The sequence below is a fragment of the Gigantopelta aegis genome, chromosome 12, assembly GCF_016097555.1.
Source record: "Gigantopelta aegis isolate Gae_Host chromosome 12, Gae_host_genome, whole genome shotgun sequence".
Lineage (NCBI taxonomy): Eukaryota > Metazoa > Mollusca > Gastropoda > Neomphalida > Peltospiridae > Gigantopelta > Gigantopelta aegis.
The window spans coordinates 6,631,974-6,652,110 of record NC_054710.1 but is presented as its reverse complement, the minus strand read 5'-3'; the positions used below and the strand labels follow the sequence as shown (position 1 = coordinate 6,652,110).

The following is a 20,137-nucleotide window of genomic DNA, read 5'->3' as shown; positions in this document are numbered from 1 at the left end:
GCATTGAAAATTGATTGGTGCGTTTTCAATGAAGAGTAGTAATTATTAAATAAAAAAATAAAAAGTTTGTTTTGTTTAACAACACCACTAGAACACATTGATTAATTAATCATCGGCTATTGGATGTCAAACATTTGGTCATTTTGACACAGTCATAGAGATGAAACCCGCTACTTTTTTACCATTAGAAGCAAGGGATCTTTTATATGCACCATCCCACAGACAGGATAGCACATACCTCGGCCTTTGATATACCAGTCGTGGTGCACTGGCTAGAGCGAGAAATAGCCCAATAGGCCCACTGACGGGGATCGATCCTAGACCGACTATGCATCAAGCGAGCATTTTCCCACTGGGCTACATCCCACCCTCTAATAATTAAATAACTACTACCTAGTAAAAATGGAGGCACAATGACTTAATTAACCGCTGTACCATGAAGGCTGGTAAAATGTCGAATATCTTAAATGGCTTTAAAGAAAAGTTGTCAAATCATCTATCTAAGCTTCAAAAGTGTCAAAAACCAAGTTATTTTCCAATAAAATAACAATTAATTATGTTACATGAAATTTATTTTCCAAATGAAAATAAAAGTTTTTGTTTTGAAAATTCACAATTGGAAAACTTGGTGAGTGCCAGCATTAGCTCTGCTCCTCTTGAATTACTTTTGATAAACATGTATGTGATTTAAAGTTATTAATTGAAGTGTTTGTCTTGTTTCCAGTCAGGGGGTGGGATTTAGTTCAGTGGATTGAGTGTTCACTTGAAGTGTTTGTGTCGCAGGACCGAAATACCTCGGTGCATCCATGCATTCAGCTTATCAAAGGCCGTGGTATATGCTTTCCTGTCTGTTTGGAAAGTGCATATAAAAGATCCCTTGCTGCATTAAGAAAAATGTAGCAGGTTTCCTCTGATGACTAAGTGTCAGAATTACCAAATGTTTGGCATCCAATAGTCGTTAAACAAAAACAAACTTTTTAAAAGTTAACAATAGAAGTGTTTGTCTTTTTTTCAGCCACAAGGGATGAAGCTGCACTATTCTATGCACATGACAAATGGTCCAGCGGGCGATATGCTCTATCACGAGTTTTCAGCGGACGAATTCTGTAAGTATTTATTCGATCTGTGTCATATAACTTGCTCCAACTTGGTACTTATAAACTTTTGACACCCAGTGTGTATTCAAAACTCTTGTTTTGGTGCAGAGAACATGTTTCTAAACAGTTCGAAGAGACAAGAATGTTTTGGTACTTATAAACTTAACAGTTCGAAGAGGCAAGAATGTTTTGGTACTTATAAACTTAACAGTTCGAAGAGGCAAGAATGTTTTGGTACTTATAAACTTAACAGTTCGAAGAGACAAGAATGTTTTGGTACTTATAAAAACGTAACAGTTCGAAGAGACAAGAATGTTTTGGTACTTATAAACTTAACAGTTCGAAGAGACAAGAATGTTTTGGTACTTATAAAAACGTAACAGTTCGAAGAGACAAGAATGTTTTGGTACTTATAAACTTAACAGTTCGAAGAGACAAGAATGTTTTGGTACTTATAAACTTAACAGTTCGAAGAGACAAGAATGTTTTGGTACTTATAAACTTAACAGTTCGAAGAGACAAGAATGTTTTGGTACTTATAAACTTAACAGTTCGAAGAGACAAGAATCTTTTGGTACTTATAAACTTAACAGTTCGAAGAGACAAGAATGTTTTGGTACTTATAAACTTAACAGTTCGAAGAGAGAGGAATATCGTATCCCAATGGTACAGCGCTCACTTGATGTGCGGTCGGTCTGGGATCAATCCCCGTCAGTGGGCCCATTGTGTTATTTCTCGCCCAACCAGTGTACCACGATTGGTATATCAAAGGCCATGGTATGTGTTTTCCTGTCTGTGGGATGGTGCATATAAAAGATCCCTTGCTGCTAATCAAAAAGAGTAGCCCATGAAGTGGCGACAGTGGGATTCTTCTCTCAATATCTGTGTGGTCCGTAACAATATGTCTGACTCCATATAACCTTCCTCATTCATGAAGTAAAAACGGAAGTTGATATAGAATGATGATGTGAGATGGTGCATATATAAAAGATTCCTTGCTACTGTAATGTATATTTTGTATTTCCATTGGGCTATTTCTCGTTCTAGCCAGTGCACCACAACTGGTATATCAAAGGCAGTGGTATGTGCTATCCTGTCTGTGGGATGGTGCATATAAAAGTCCTGTGTTACTAAAGCAGGTTGCATTATTTCTGTCTAATTAATACATGTAATCATATTTTGTATTTCCATTGGGCTATTTCTCGTTCTAGCCAGTGCACCACAACTGGTATATCAAATGCTGTGGTATGTGCTATCCTGTGTGTGGGGGCGGGACGTAGCCCAGTGGTAAAACGTTCGCTTGATGCGCAGTTGGTCTAAGGTCGATCCCCATCGGTGGACCCATTGGGCTATTTCTTGTTCCAGCCAGTGCTCCACAACTGGTGTAACATGGGCCGTGGTATGTACTATCCTGTCTGTGGTATGGTGCATATAAAAGATCCCTTGCTGCTAATTGAAAAGAGTAGCCTAGAAAGTGGTGACAGCGGGTTTCCTCTCTCAATATCTGTGTGGTCCTTAACCATATGTCCGACGCAACATAACCGTAAATAAAATGTGTTGAGTGCGTCGTTAAAAAACCCATGTCCTTCCTCTCCTTTATTAATACCTGTAACTATATTTTGTATTTCAGATATTTTGCCAACCGATATCACCTTCTTGCTGATACATCTCATAATCTTTGGCCTGACCATTGTATGTGCAGGTACAGTTAACACAAGTTTACATTATTGAATAAAATATGTTACGGGGGTACAATGTAGCCCAGTGGTAAAGCACTCGCTTGATGCACGGTCTGTCTTGGATCGATTGCCGTCAGTGTGGGATCATCCCCGTTAGTGGGCCCATATTGGGCTATTTCTCGTTCCAGTCAATACACTACGACTGGTATATCAAAGGCTGTGGTATGTGCTATCTTCTCTATGGGATGGTGCATATATATAAGATCCCTTGCTACTAATGAAAAAATGTAGCTTGTTTCCTCTCTAAGACTATCTCAAAATTATAATATGTTTGACATGCAATAGTCGATCAAAATATGTTAAACAATATTTAATAAATATTATTGTACCCTCTCTTGCAGTTTATATAAATCGGTTTTAAAATCTGTATCCCCTACTTTTTGTGAGCACTATTTATTAAACAATTACAAGGTTGTAAAAAGGTTCCAAATACTAGCTCGAAACGCGGTAGTTACTACCTTGCCGCAAGGTTGTTACCAGCTATTTATTAAGCTTGCAATTTTTGTTTGGGTTATTACCTTTAAATAAGTTTTGGTAGAAAAATAATTTAAATGTTTATGAATTTCTAAAAGTATTTCATTTTTTTTAATGTATCATTAATGCAGCATTTCTGGTCCTGATGAATGTTTAATGTCCTGTAGGATTAAGTCAAAAAGTAAAAGATTGTGCAATTTCTTGCATTTAATTTTGATGCATTTTGGAACGGTTCATCAAAAGAGAAAGGGAGGAGCTAATGCTTAATTTTGACCTCAGTTTGCCAATCTTGTGTTATATATACTGGTCATTCAGAAGTTATCTGGATGTTCCGCTTCAAAATATATACCGCATCAAAAAGGTTAGAATATTACAGTATACACAAGTAAACTAAAACTAAAACTAAAAATCTCACTATATATTGAATGTAATCTATCTCATGGTACATTCCTTGACATGGTGAGGTAGCTTGCATGTCTCAATGACTCGGAGAGCTATGCCAGCTGGAGCATCAGCTCCTGGTAGGGTCACCCAAGCTGGACTGGTCAAAGGGTAGCGACTAGACTAATATGGACCGGACAGACAGAGGACGTGACTCAAGAAAGACAACTGTCTAAGAGAAGCAAACTCCAAAATCAAAACTGGGCTGGAGAGGCTCAGAATCCTAGTAAGGAAACACTCCTAGGAGAAGGAAAACTCCAAACTCAAACCAAGTCCACTGAAGAGTATAGAAGCTATGCATCAGCATTAGCGTGGAAACCAAAAGGAAATGTCTGTACATGCACACCGGCCTCGATGGCGCAGTGGTTAAGCCATCGGACTACAGGCTGGTAGGTACTGGATTCACAGCCTGGTACCGGCTCCAACCCAGAGCGAGTTCTTAAAGGCTCAATGGGTAGGTGCAAGGCCACTACACCATCTTCTCAAAGGGAACCACTAACCAACTAACAAATAACCCACTGTCCTGGACAGGCAGCCCAGATAGCTGAGGTGTGTGCCCAGGACAGTGTGCTTGAAACTTAAATGTACATGCACCAAGCTCTGTGATCATCATCATCAATGAATTTAATGTTTATATTTTAATGATATATTATTATTATATATATACATTAGGTTATATGTCTCTGTCAATAATAACCAGAAAAACATTGTTGTTTCTACACTATGCGAGATCGTTGCTTATTTGCTTCAAAACCCGTCCCGCGAGGATATTATTAGTGCAGCAGTGTAATTTTTAATTATAATTACAAATAGCAGTGTTATTTTTAACTAATAATAGAGAATAAATATAATAAAGTAAATCACGTGAGGCTTAATGCTGATGTCTTGTGTTTGTTATATACACGTCAAGGTCACCTTTTTTTTTTAAATTTCAGCTGCTCTGCGTGATCGCCAGTTGTTCCACACAACATACAAGATGTATCTGACGACAGTGACACTGTGGACGTTCCACATCTTTCTCTTGTGTGTCGCATTCGGCAAATACTCACAGACAGGAAGGTCAGAGCGGCGGACGAAAGTAGCAGGTATGTGTTGACTTGTCAAATTAATCTTCATTTCCTTTCCTAATAATAACTCAGCTTTTGAAATGAAAATTCAACGATGGACATTATGGGCAGATTGAGGACAGGATGTAGCCCAGTGGTAGAGTGCTCGCTTCATGCGCAGTCGGTTTGGGATCGATTCCCGTCGGTGGGCCCATTGGGCTATTTCTCGTTCCAGCCAGTGCACCATGACTGGTATATCAAAGGCCGTGGTATGTGCTATCCTGTCTGTGGGATGGTGCATATAAAAGATCCCTTGCTACTAATGGAAAAATGTAGCGGGTTTCCTCTCTAAAACTATATGTCAAAATTACCAAATATTTGACATCCAGTAACCGATGATTAATAAATTGTTGTGCTCTAGTGATGTTATTAAACAAATAACTAACTTTTTAAAGTTATGGGCAGATTCTACAGTGTTGAAAGAAATATACAACTATACAGATTTTAAGAGGACTGTTCAGAGTTTGCTGCCAGTTGTAAAAGTTTTGTGACTAGATGAGCCTTTTTAACAACCAAAATTACACGTTAACCTTAAATGTTTTATAATAAAGTTCATATTTGTTTACAGCACTGTCTGTATGGTTTCATTTTTCATAATTCTGGACAAAGTATTAATTTTCAGTTTTAAAAGATGAAAGAAATAAAAAGCATTTTTTTGTCAGATATATCATATCAAAAAAATTACCATTGGATATGTTTGATTAATTGTGTACGAAGCCAAAACAAGGGTGCGAAGAGTGACTGTTGTCGACCATAGTATTTAATGTTTTTACAATACAGGGCTTGAATAGGAAGTAAAATATGCCCAGATGTAAATTTGTTTTAACATAAAGCCTCGGTCACACTGCCAAGAATCGTCTGGCCGGATCCACGACGGATGAAAACCTCACGGATGACCCTGGATAGTAGTCTATCTACGGTCCCCTACAGATGCACCACGGTTTAATTACAGTTTTCGATGGATAAACCAAGGATTATTAAGGACAGGGGTTAGTTGACAACGGGGAGTGCTATGGGTCGCTACGGATCGCTACAGTTTAGTACGGACCACAACGGATTGTCACGAATGATGCTGGATCATATCCGTGGCTAACCCGGCATCCTGATCCTTGATAGTGTGAACGGGGATTGAGCCTGAGGATTACTACGATTAAGTACGGATAAGTACTGTTTAAGTATGGTTTATTATGGATTAGAACGGATTTACTAGTATTATGTTCTTCTATGGATCATTAAGGATGTACTATGGTTGTTCGATCCGTGATGACTTTTTGGACATGTTAAACATTTTCACGGACATAAAAGTACTACTACGATTGATCAGGAATTTAATACGGACAACTACAGACGTCTACGGATTGTCAAGAATGATGCCGGATCATATGCGTGGCTAACCAGGCGTTCTGATCCTTGACAGTGTGACCGGGGCTTAACAGGCCAAAAGTAACGTGGAAGAAAAAAATATGGCCTGCTGGAAATACAACAGCTCGGGATGAGTTATGCGTTTGGGAAAGAGTTTCGTATTTCCCCCACATTTAGAGTATTGAATTAGCCATATTAACTGGGTATTGCATTAAACACTACAAACGATATAGTGCTAGGCCTGGATTCGAACTCCAGACCATTGGGACTGTAGTCGAGCACTCCAACCACTCGACCATGCAGTGGATAAACAAGTGAGACTGTATCTTAATACTTATAAATCTCATAGGGTGTATTTTGATGGAATGAACCGAACATCTACGAAATAAAATGAAGATTTTAGTCCCATAATGCCTCATTCTGTCTTCTGTGCTATATTTCTTCCAAAAGCACCATCAAAAGCAACCTTATGGAGGAAATTTTACACAGAATAGTCAAAATGTCTAATTTTTCAAAGGCAAAACATATAGCAATACTGAATTACGAAATATAAACATTATGTTGGTTTTATAGAACAAATTGTTTTAAAAGGTATTGTATACAACTATCGCAAACTCAAACCCTAACCTTAAAATAATTCTAACAAATATTTTTTTCAAATTGTTATGGGGAAAATAAGGAACTCTTACCTTGTCGGCTGCAGACCTGATCTTCCAGCTGATGCTCATCCTGATGGGGAGCAGGTTCACGATCACGCACGACAAACTCTAAACAGTCTGTTTAATTATTAAATTTCTTATATTTTTAATTGTTAAATTTCTTATATATTTTTTAATTATTAAATTATTTTATTTTCCTCCGATCAGCTCGCGTGTTCTCGTCGGCTGCGGACCTGATCTTCCAGCTGATGCTCATCCTGATGGGGAGTGGCTACACGATCACGCGCGGCAAACTCAAGTCGCTGGAGACTGTCATCTTCACAGTGTTCACCTGCATCTACACCATCGTCTACATCGTCCTCCTCATCTGGGAGGCTGTGGTCAGTTTACATTACACGACTTGGTCGGCACGGCTCAATGTCCATATTACCATATCACGACAGTATAGCCGTCTTTACTAGCATATATTATGTCGAAAATATTGTCTCCGTATGTCAGTTTCTGTGTGTCTTGTTTTCTCTCTCTCTCTCTCTCTCTCTCTCTCTCTCTCTCTCTCTCTCTCTCTCTCTCTCTCTCTCTCTCTCGATCTTCTCTGTTTCTCTCTCTCTCTCTCTCTCTCTCTCTCTCTCTCTCTCTCTCTCTCTCTCTCTCTCTCTCTCTGTCTGTATATATATATATATATATATATATATTGTCTCCTTATGTCAGTTTCTGTGTGTCTGTTTCTCTCTCGATCTTCTCTGTTTCAGTCTCTGTCTCTGTCTTTCTGTCTCTCTCACTGTCTCTCTGTCAATCTTTTCTGTTTCTGTCTCTCCTCTCTCTCCTCCATCTCTCTCTCTCTCTCTCTCTCTCTCTCTCCTCTCTCTCTCTCTCTCTCTCTCTCTCTCCGATATTCTCTCGATCTTCTCTCTCTCTCGTCGATCTTCTCTCTCTCTCTCTCTCTCTCTCTCTCTCTCTCTCTCTCTCTCTCTCTCTCTCTCTCTATATATATATATATATATATATATATTGTCTCCTTATGTCAGTTTCTGTGTGTCTGTTTCTCTCTCGATCTTCTCTGTTTCAGTCTCTGTCTCTGTCTTTCTGTCTCTCTCACTGTCTCTCTCTGTCAATCTTTTCTGTTTCTGTCTCTCCTCTCTCTCCTCCATCTCTTAATGTCTCTGTGTGTCCTCTCTCTCTCTCTCTCTCTCTCTCTTCTCTCTCTCTCTCTCTCTCGTTTCGATCGATCTTCTCTTTTTCTCTCTCTCTCTCTCTCTGTCGCTGTCTCTATATATATATTTTTGTCTCCTTATGTCAGTTTTCTGTGTGTCTGTTTCTCTCTCGATCTTCTCTGTTTCAGCCCCCCCCCTCGGTCTCTCTGATCTATGTCTTTCTGTCTCTCTCACTGTCTTCTCTCTCTCTTCAATCTTTTCTGTTTCTGTCTCTCCCTCCGTTCTCTCCTCCATCTCTCTCTCCCTCCGCCATCCCTCTCTCTCTCCATCCTCATCCTCTCCCTATCCCTCTCTCTCTCTCTCTCTCTCTCTCCCTCTCTCCTCTCTCTCTCTCTCTCCCCGTTTCCCCCCCTCATTTCACTCTCTCCTGTCTCCTCTTCTCTTCTCTTTCTCCCTTTTCTCCATCTCTCTCTCTCCGTCTCTCCCCATCCCCTCCTTCTCTCTCTCTCTGTTTTGGTCTCTCTTTTCTCCCTTCCAACCCCCAATCCCCATCCCTCTCCCTCTCCCCCTCCCTCTCCTCTCCCCCTCCCTCTCCCCCTCCCCCTCCCGCTCTCTCTCCCTCTCCCTCTCCCTCTACCCCAACCCCTACCAAACAGTATATTCTGATATATTTCAGCTGTTTGATCCGGGTCAAGTGTTGTACATTTACCAGAGTCCCGCAGGCTATGGTTTAATTGCCCTCCATCTCTTTGGCTGGCTGTGGTTCCTGCTGGCGGTGTTTTTCACCCTCAAGAAGTACCCATCAAAAGCAAAATTCTACATCCCGTTTACCATTTTCTATACTATATGGTAAGTATTGTAATTTAATATTTTTATCACATATATCGATGTGTATTAGCCGAGATTTCAAGTCTCTAAATACCATCATGAGAAGAGGGGTCAGCCAATGCACAAAATAATGTCATAAAAATTTGTTTTGAAGAAAATACAATTAAATATCAGCGTGTACAGAAATCTCATACTAATGAAAACTTGTCTGTCATTCTAGGCTTTAAAACAGCAGCATTATTTAACAGCCTCTAATAAGTCCCATATATAGGCTGTTTTTCTGTCCCAATCATTGCCCTTAGATCAGTATATCAAAGATTATGGTGCATGTCTAGTTTTCCATTATCGTTTTCCTTTTATGCATTAAATTTAAGATGTGATTTACAAGACCAAAAAGGGGTTCCGCAAAATTGTTTGTCATTGCCCATTTAATTTTCATTTATTTGAGGGCTGATGTGGTGTACAGAATATTATGTGCAGTGATTATTATGCCTATAGTTTAGCATATAATAATATCCCAGTATTATTAGTCCCCTACAGGTCTAACTGGAGAGACTATAGGTTTCATCTCCGTCCTTCTGTCTGTGTCTGTCCATCCGTCTGTCCCACATATAGTTTTCCAGATGTTTTGTTTTTTTACAGTACCACAAGATATTGAGCTGACATTTTGTGAATAGCTTTATCATGTTCTGTTACAGATCAAGTTTAACTTTCATGATGATTTACCCACTTTTCACAGAGTTATGGCCCTTGAGATACGGAAATTTGTTTTCCGGATTTGTTTTGAGATGTGCCTTGAGATACACATATATTGAGCTGAAATTTTGTGTGTACATGTAGCTTTATCAAGTACTGTTACAGATTATATTTGACTTTCATGGCGATTTACCCATTTGTCCCAGAGTTATGGCCCCTGAATTTAGCAGATATGAAAATTTGTTGGGCCCGGTAGTACTATCAGAATGCTTGTTCTTAACTGTATTTTTAGGTAACATTTAATGCACTGGTATGCATGTAATCTTCTTCTGTGATCATCATTTGAAGGTTGTTGCGTAAGCCTCCTATTTCTAGTTCGCGCCACTTCGGCTAGGGCATTCCGACTTCAGCTGTGATTTTTGTAGAGTTATCTCTCTTAGCCTTTGACCCTTAGAGCCATCCTGCAAGTCAGCATTGATTTGATTTCAGAGTCCCTTCTCTTAGGTTGCTTTACAGAGCTGATGAGTCCATTCTGTCCAGTGGGTTGGTTTGATTTCAGAGTCCCTTCTCTTAGGTTGCTTTACAGGGCTGATGAGTCCATTCTGTCCAGTGGGTTGGTTTGATTTTGGAGTCCCTTCTCTTAGGTTGCTTTACAGGGCTGATGAGTCCATTCTGTCCAGTGGGTTGGTTTGATTTCAGAGTCCCTTCTCTTAGGTTGCTTTACAGGGCTGATGAGTCCATTCTGTCCAGTGGGTTGGTTTGATTTTGGAGTGTCCGTCTCCTAGACGTCTTGCCTTCTATCTGGGTTTTATTTTAATTTTCCATCTCTTTAGACAGATTGTATTTCATGAACTGGTATGCATTTGATGATTTAATGTATATTTTTGTGTGTGTGTGTGTTTTTCAGGTTTTTTGCGACACCTCTAATAATTTTGATATCGAACCTCGCACTGCCGCAGTGGATGCGTGAAAAGACGGTGAACGGTGTCGAGTTGTTCATCGGTCTCGCCGGACATGTCTTCTTCCTTGTGAGTTTCCTCCTTTTCGTTTCATTTCTCGCTCAAGCCAGTGCACCACGACTGGTACCTCAAGGGCCGTGGTATGTGCTGTCCTGTCTATGGGATGGTGCATATAAAAGATCCCTTGCTGCTAATCAAAAAGAGTAGTCTATATGAAGTGGCGACAGCAGGTTTCCTCTCTCACTATCTGTGTGGTCCTTAACCATATATGTCCGACACCATATAACCATAAATAAAATATGTTGAGTGCGTCGTTAAATAAAACATTTCCTTCCTTTGTTGCTTTCAGTTTCAAGCATTACAGACATTGTAGCAGTGATATATTGTAAATAAGGAAATGTTAGCGAGCAAAAAATGTTTAGTGAGACCATACATATTTTATGATGTTAAATTTAAAGAGACATACAACAAGACTATTCTGAAAAATGTTTAGTGAGACTATACATATTTTATGACGTTAAATTTAAAGAGACATACAAGACTATTCTGAAAAATGTTTAGTGAGACCATACATATTTTATGATGTTAAATTTAAAGAGACATACAACAAGATTATTCTGAAAAATGTTTAGTGAGACCATACATATTTTATGACATTAAATTTAAAGAGACATACAACAAGACTATTCTGAAAAATGTTTAGTGAGACCATACATATTTTATGACGTTAAATTTAAAGAGACATTCATCAGACTATTCTGAAAAATGTTTGTGCGATTTTGTCCGCTATTAACCGAACACGCAACACTGGTTACATCTATATATATTTTTAATTTACAGGGGCGCATACCCCTGAAACCCCTTAAAAACTTTGCTTTGCGCCCTCAGTCTCAGTCAGGCCCTCAATCTCAGTCAGCCCCCCCCATGTCTACTTACTTTGAGAGCTTTATATACTGGCAGCTAATGCATGTACACCAAATGTAAACATTTTACCATTATTGAGGAGCTTTTCCGAAGAGCTCTAGCCTCCCCCCCCCCCCCCCCCAATAATTCTGAATAAAAAATATTATTGGCATATATCTTAAGGCAGAGATAAATTTAACTTGCAGAATGCAGGAAATTGCATTTCAGATCATCTAGTTTTTATAAATTTACAGGGGAGCATACCCCCGAACCACCGTAACAACTTTTCTTTGTGCCCTCAATCTCAGTCAGCCCCCCAATCTGTCAGCCCCCCGCCCCCATGTCTACTTGCTTCTGCCGTGCCTGTAAAGATTGTAGTCTAGACTAACGTTTTATAAACACGGACCCTGAATGATGTGAACTGAAATAGAATTATCAATAGAAAGTTGTTAAATACCGGTCTAGCTCTGACACTCGCCATATTGGCGAATTTTGAAAAACAATTGGTGAATTGTATTTTAATTTGGCGAAAAAGAATTTCTAGTATTAATTGATATTTTGTTACATAATAACTGGGTATCTATAAAATTTGGAAGTTTAAAATGTAATTTGGCAAAATTTTCTGCTGATCCAGAACTAGCCTTGAAATATTAGGTACTATGATATCACAGGTTTAAAGGTGCAGATCCTAGTTCCAACTCGTAAAAATGGACACTAAGTTTTAGTTATGACCCAAGTTTCAACTTGTGAAAATGGACACTAAGTTTTAGTTAATCTACAAACCTGTAACACACTTGGATAAAGTTACAACAGAGTGAAACAAGAGTCCGTGACGTTAAAACCGGAAAATATCCTTAAAATATAGACTTGAACTATAATTAATAACCGCTACTTCTCAGACGCATGTGTGTTTTTAAAAATATGAAATATGCATTTTGTGATATTAAATAAAACAGGATGACCAGAAACACTTCGGTTCTATATGGAAATGGATCATTTAAATAATAAAATATAAGTAATGTTTGATTTCAGTGATCATAAACGGCTCTAATAGTAAAAATATGCCTTAGTGTTTAAAAACTAGGGTCTGTCCCTTTAATTATACATTTTTAAAATCTTTTTCTTTCAGGTTCTGACTAGGCCAGCAGCAGCGAACACCAACTTCCCGTACCACGTTAGAACAACACAGGTGAAAACTTACATTTTATCTTCGTCTCACCTTCTCTCGGTTTGTGTCATGCTAAAATGTTAATGTACGATTATTTTGGGTCGGGTTTAATGTTAAAATATTAATTGTCCTAGGCCCAATTTCACAAAACATCGTAAGCCTAGTTTTGCACGTAAACGTAAATCTACGACTAAACCACAATTCTTATTACTATTATTGTTTAACAAATATAGTTAGAAGTACACATATATCATTTTCTTTTGTTCTTAAAATGCTTCATCTTCCGTAATGATGCAATTTTCTGTGTGAAATACACGTAGAGGCCAAACACGTGTAAACACACTATCGTTATAGCTGCTACTAATAGCAGACATAAATTTATGATGTTTAGTGAATGGGCCCCTGTATTCTCGGTTTGTTTAATATTAAATATTAATTCTCCTGTATTCTCGGTTTGTTTAATATTAAATATTAATTCTCCTGTATTCTCGGTTTGTTTAATATTAAATATTAATTTTCCTGTATTCTCAGTTTGTTTACTAGTAAATATTAATTTTCCAGCATTCTGGGTTGGGTTTAATTTTTAAATATTAATTTTCCAATATTCTGTATTGGGTTTAATATTAAAATATTAATTCTCCTATATTCTCAGTTTGTTTAATATTAAATATTAATTTTTCAGCATTCTGGGTTGGGTTTTATTTTTAAATATTAATTTTTCCCAGATTCTGATTTGGGTTTAATATTAATTTAAAATATTAATTTTCCATATAATTAAATTGTTTTTGTTTAATATTCAAATATCAAATTAACAGTAGTCTGGGACATCACTAATATTTACTGTTACTATTTTTGTCTTCCCTTACGGTTTTCATCTGTATATTACCGGTATTTTTAGTTTGTTAAACAAGCCTGTGTGTTGTACTTATTTTACGAAATGAGTGTCGGGATTTTGGTATATTACCTGAGTGAGAGCGAGCAAGACACTCATGTTGTAAAATCAATATGACTCATACGCAAGTGTAATAATTTCTTTATTATTCATATTATTATTTTTTTTATTTATGAATAATAAGAGTCGTCTCAAAATCTTTTGACCATAACTAAAAGGAGACGAGGTCATATTTCACATGCACAGTTGGAGCTAGGACTGGAGACGCAACGTCATAACATTACGTCGCTTCCCAAAATGATGTCATTACACTTGTTATTACAAGTGTGCTTCATATGATTATTATTAACTCGGTTATGTTGAACCACGTGGATAATAACACTTGTTATTACACGTGTGCTTCGTATGATTATTATTAACTCGGTTATGTTGAACCACGTGGATAATAACACTTGTTATTACACGTGTGCTTCGTATGATTATTATTATCTCAGTTATGTTGAACCACGTGGATAATAACACTTGTTATTACACGTGTGCTTCGTATGATTATTATTAACTCGGTTATGTTGAACCACGTGGATAATAACACTTGTTATTACACGTGTGCTTCGTATGATTATTATTAACTCGGTTATGTTGAACCACGTGGATAATAACACTTGTTATTACACGTGTGCTTCGTATGATTATTATTAACTCGGTTATGTTGAACCACGTGGATAATAACACTTGTTATTACACGTGTGCTTCGTATGATTATTATTAACGTGTCGGTTATGTTGAACCACGTGGATAATAACACTTGTTATTACACGTGTGCTTCGTATGATTATTATTAACTCGGTTATGTTGAACCACGTGGATATAACACTTGTTATTACACGTGTGCTTCGTATGATTATTATTAACTCGGTTATGTTGAACCACGTGGATAATAACACTTGTTATTACACGTGTGCTTCGTATGATTATTATTAACTCGGTTATGTTGAACCACGTGGATAATAACACTTGTTATTACACGTGTGCTTCGTATGATTATTATTAACTCGGTTATGTTGAACCATGTGGATAATAAAGTAACTTATCCTCTTGGACAGATTGAATCACTGGACGATACAGAGGCCAATAACACTGATCCAGTGGACATAGAGATTATTATACAAGCTCATGTGTCATACTGATTTTATGATACAAGTGTCAGGATTTTTTTGTATATATGAATATATGAATCCTGACACTAGTTTCGTAAAATCAGTATAATTCACACGCAAGTGTAATAATTTCTTTATTATTCACATTATCCAAAATATTATTTTCATGAATAACAAGCTAGGTCCATGTCAAAACGTTTCAAAGGTAACTAAAAAGAGACGATGAAACAATATTATTTCCCGAAATGACATCATTTTGATAAGCGTTTACACTGGGGAAGCCGCATTAAGTTATGACATCGCTTCACAAAATTACGTTATTTGTTGTGCATGTAAAAACATTATGACACATGTGGGTCATACTGGTTATATATCCCTGAATATCTTGAACTACGTGGATAATAAAGTAATTTATCATCTCTTTTCCTTTTCTTACAGATTGGATCACTGGACGGTACAGAGGCTGATACCGCCGACCCGGTCGATATGTCAAACTCGTATTCCCCGGGGACGGCACCGGACTTCTCTCATCTGTTTCTGGTGTCACACACATACTCTGACCAGTCCAGATCACAAACCAGTAACGGCTTTAACAACAACACTCCACCACCAAAATACGTAGACGTGAGTAGTTTAATATTTTCATTAACAGCAACACTCCACCACCAAAATACGTAGACGTCAGTAGTTTAATATTTTCATTAACAGCAACACTCCACCACCAAAATACGTAGACGTCAGTAGTTTAATATTTTCATTAACAGCAACACTCCACCACCAAAATACGTAGACGTCAGTAGTTTAATATTTTCATTAACAGCAACACTCCACCACCAAAATACGTAGACGTGAGTAGTTTAATAGAGTTATTGCACAAACCACACCATTACTATTACGAATAAGCGTAATGAGCTGAATTTACAAAGCCTCTTTATGTCTTACATGCATGTAACTACCACAGTTTTCAATGCTTAAACACCCACGTTTATAACACACAGGCTTCATAAATTGGGCACATTAATAACATTCGGCAACAGCGCTAATCGTTTAGCTAGTTTCGCAGATCGACACAGTCCGTGACTACAAGATGGCTGTATTCTCCGAAGTAGTTGTTTATTAAAAGTGGTGACATATCACTACCCGTAACAGGAATGATGTGGTCAATCGTGAAACCTCCATGATATCTCCACTGTAATAGCTGTTAATATAAGTGTTGAGAATTGTTTAAAACTACAGGTATCAGTTATAACCGATGAACCTGTGGTTATACAGTCGGTTAGAATTATATGAATATTCATCAACTATGAGTTATAACCGATCCGCTGCCAATTACACAATCGGTTAAAATTATATGAATATTCATCAACTATGAGTTATAACTGATCAACTGCCAATTACACAATCGGTTAGAATTATATGAATATTCATCAACTATGAGTTATAACCGATCCGCTGCCAATTACACAATCGGTTAGAATTATATGAATATTCATCAACTATGAGTTATAACCAATCAACTGCCAATTACACAATCAGTTAGAAATATATGAATATTCATCAACTATGAGTTATAACTGATCAACTGCCAAATACACAATCAGTTAGAAATATATGAATATTCATCAACTATGAGTTATAACTGATCAACTGCCAATTACACAATCAGTTAGAAATATATGAATATAAGAATGAAATGGATTGTAAGAATCATGCAGGGCTGCTAAAATTGTTACAAAAATCCACTAGCCATGGGATCAGTGATTTTAAAAATGTACTGGCCATGATTAAAAATTCACTAGCCCTACTTTAGGTAAATACAATTTTACTAATAAGAATAGATGTAGATGGATCTGTCATCTAATGGAGATAGCTAGAGCTTAAAAACCCTTAGATTTGAGGGAAGGAATGGGCAGGATATTCACATTTACAAAATACACTGAAATGCAGCATTTGACACCCCCCCCCAAAAAAAGCACTAGCCATCGGGCATGGCAATAGTAGTTATTTACTAGCGCAACGTTGAATATCACAAGCCACGGGAGTGGGGCTACCATAATCTAGAAGCCCTGAATCATGCACCTATTGTCTAGTTCACCGGGATAGAGATAGACACTACAAATTGCTGATTTGAACTTTTAATAACTATTTAGTACCTGGGGTTTTTCTGTACACGAGTGCGGGATGTAGTCCAGAGATAAAGTGCCCGTTTGATACGCGGTCGATCTAGGATTGATCCTCGTCAGTGGGCCCATTGGGCTATTTTTCATTCTAGACAGTGCACCATGACTGGTATATCAAAGGCCATGGTATGTGCTGTCCTGGCTGTGCATATAAAAGATTTCTTGCTACTAATGGAAAAATGTAACGGGTTTCCTCTCTAAGGCTGTATGTCAAAATTAACAATGCTTGTTTATGACTGTATTTTTAGGTAACATTTAATGAACTGGTATGCATGTAATGATTTAAATGTATTTTTATGTATGGGTTTTTTTCCCCCACAGTTATGGCCTTTGAACTTAGGAGAGATGAAATAACAAATATTTAATTTTCACAGTATGGCCTTTGAAGTTAGGAGAGATGAAAATGACAGATTTAATTTTCACAGTTATGGCCATTTGAAGTTAGGAGAGATGAAAATAACAGAGATTTAATTTTCACAGTTATGGCCGTTTGAAGTTAGGAGAGATGAAAATAACAGAGATTTAATTTTCACAGTTATGGCCGTTTGAAGTTAGGAGAGATGAAAATAACAGAGATTTAATTTTCACAGTTATGGCCGTTTGAAGTTAGGAGAGATGAAAATAACAGAGATTTAATTTTCACAGTTATGGCCGTTTGAAGTTAGGAGAGATGAAAATAACAGAGATTTAATTTTCACAGTTATGGCCATTTGAAGTTAGGAGAGATGAAAATAACAGACATTTAATTTTCACAGTTATGGCCGTTTGAAGTTAGGAGAGATGAAAATAACAGAGATTTAATTTTCACAGTTATGGCCTTTGAACTTAGGAGAGATGAAAATAACAGAGATTTAAATAACCCAATAGCCAACAATTAATAAATGTGCTCTAGTGGTGTCATCTGTGCAAAAATAGCTAGACTACGTGTCAGAATTGTCATATTTTTGACATCCACTATCTGACAATTAATCGATATGCTCTAGTGGTGTGTTAAAATGAAACAGTGGTACAGCACACGCCTGATGAGCGATCGATCTAGGTTCGATCCATGTCAGTGGGCCCATTGGGCTATTTCTCGTTCCAGCCAGTGCTCCATAACTGGTGTAACAAAGACTGTGGTATGTACAGTCCTGTCTGTGGGATGGTGCATATAAAAGATCTCTTGCTGCTAATCGAAAAGAGTAGTCCATGAAGTGGCGACAGCGGGTTTCCTCTCTCAATATCTGTGTGGTCCTTAACTATATGTCTGATGCCATATAACTGTAAATAAAATGTGTTGAGTGTGTCGTTAAATGAAACGGTTCCTTCCTTCCATTAAAATGAAACAAAGTGTAACATTAACTTGTGCTTATTTTTCAGACTCCAATTTCCAATGGGTTTCTTCCACCTGTAGGTGGCGCCACCAGACAGTTTATTCCTGACGAGGCCAACAGAGTTCCCAGCAGACTTCCGCCGATTACTGCTACAGCGCCACCTGTCGCAGAAGAATTGTCGGAACTCTCCGTGCCTCCGAGTTATGATGCTTTGTTCCAAGCCACGAGTAATTCTAAAAGAAGCTAAAACCAGTGGATTTGAAAACATCGAGAATAATTAAATTGAATGGTTTGCCTGAATTAACTGTTTAAATTATAACATGAGTTATGTACCTTGAATATGTTTCAGTGTAGAAAATATGCATTATTTGTTTACAAAAGCTAAAACCGGTTGATTTGAAAATGTCCCAACTTTTAATTAAATTGAATGGTTTGCTTGAATTAACAGTTTAAGTTATGTCATGAGTTATGTCCCTTGAATATGTTTCAGTGTAGGAAATATACATTGTTTGTCTACAAAAGCTAAAACCAGTTGATTTAAAACCCTCCCGACTGAAATAACAGTGTAAGTTATGACATGAGTTATGTCCCTTGAATATGTTTCAATGTAGGACATTTTCAAAACTGGTTGATTTAAAACACATCCAGATTTTAATTACGTGAGTTATGTCACTTGAATTAATTTTAGTGTAAACAAACATGAAGGCCTCTGGATGTCACGGTAACAATCCTACCATGTCAGTAAAATCACGGAACCGAAAAAAAAAAATCCCAGGATTATTATATCGAGTATAACTCTTCAACATAAATAATATAAACTGTTTCCCATGAAGTTTGAAATCCTGTGACTTGCAATGTTAACCGAACAAAGTAGCTTGTAAGCAGAGGTATTTAATCATTGTAAATGTATGTAGTTAAACACACGTCAGACAGAAGCACGGTTTGTAGATTTTGTCCCTCAGACTTTTAATTAAATTGAATGTGTTAACAGTTTTAATTTGTGACAAGAGTTTTAGTGGTGTCACGATACACCTATCTCACTATATGATACGCGTTGCGATACATAGCTCATGATACAATACATATCACAATACCAGATTCATAATGTTTTCCTGTAAAATAAGAAGTTGGAGCTTATGTGAAGTGATTTAAAAATAAGAAATAAACTTGATAAAAGTGAACCACTGATTAAACAGTTTTAATGTAGAAATACCACATCACTGACATAAGCAAGCCGATTAAACACAGTTCAGGCATATTCTCTGTCCACTGTTGGTTTTTGTGAAGGAAATAACTTGCCAGTAAGTACATAAAAGTACAAATTGTTGTTGGTAACTGAATACAGAATTAAAATAGGAATCGATACACAAGCAAGGCTATCGTATCATCAACAGTAGTATCGTGATGCATCAGTGTATCGTGACGCCCCTAACTGAACCCTATAATCTGCAGCACTACACAGAGAGAGAGAGAGAGAGAGAGAGATGGATAGAGAGAGATGGAGAGAGAGAGAAGGGGGTGGGGAGAGGAGGGAGAGAGAAGGGGGTGGGAAGAGAGAGAGAAGGGGGTGGGGAGAGGAGAGAGAGAGAGAAGGGGGTGGGGAGGGAGAGAGGGGGTGGGGAGAGAGAGAAGGGGTGGGGAGAGGAGAGGGAGAGAGAGAAGGGGGTGAGGAGAGGGAGAGACAGATGGACAGAAAAAGAGAGAGAGAGAGAAAGAGATAACTAGAAATACTGAGATGTCAATAATATGCAATATAATATAAAATATGTACCATACTTCTGTCGAGTTATAAATGTATTATATAGGGTATGTAATTTGTGAAATCAGATATAATATGCAATACTGTGTAATATAAAATAAGAACCCACAAGTCATAAATACTCCGATATATGATATAGCTTGGATAAACAATTATATTGCTTAGGAGTTATTTAGTTTTGGAGAATGGTAGTTGGGTCTTGTTATTCATAAAGAAAACATCAATAATAATATGGATAATAAAGAAATTATTA

At 37.5% G+C, this 20,137-nt stretch overlaps 1 protein-coding gene across 2 annotated transcripts in view; it reads left to right on the top strand.

The window, feature by feature from the left end:
• The window catches only part of LOC121386930 (transmembrane protein 145-like), a 58,307-nt gene extending 38,662 nt beyond the window's left edge, over positions 1 to 19,645 (top strand). For both annotated transcript variants that reach the window (XM_041517982.1, XM_041517981.1), the window contains exons 5-13: positions 1,016 to 1,106; positions 2,728 to 2,799; positions 4,687 to 4,836; positions 7,086 to 7,258; positions 8,706 to 8,878; positions 10,461 to 10,581; positions 12,545 to 12,604; positions 15,071 to 15,256; positions 18,172 to 19,645. In XM_041517982.1, the coding sequence (XP_041373916.1) occupies positions 1,016 to 1,106; positions 2,728 to 2,799; positions 4,687 to 4,836; positions 7,086 to 7,258; positions 8,706 to 8,878; positions 10,461 to 10,581; positions 12,545 to 12,604; positions 15,071 to 15,256; positions 18,172 to 18,372 (1,227 nt within the window). In that variant the 3' untranslated portion in view covers positions 18,373 to 19,645. The remainder of the gene's footprint in view (positions 1 to 1,015; positions 1,107 to 2,727; positions 2,800 to 4,686; positions 4,837 to 7,085; positions 7,259 to 8,705; positions 8,879 to 10,460; positions 10,582 to 12,544; positions 12,605 to 15,070; positions 15,257 to 18,171) is intronic.
• The last annotated feature ends 492 nt before the right edge of the window (positions 19,646 to 20,137 follow it).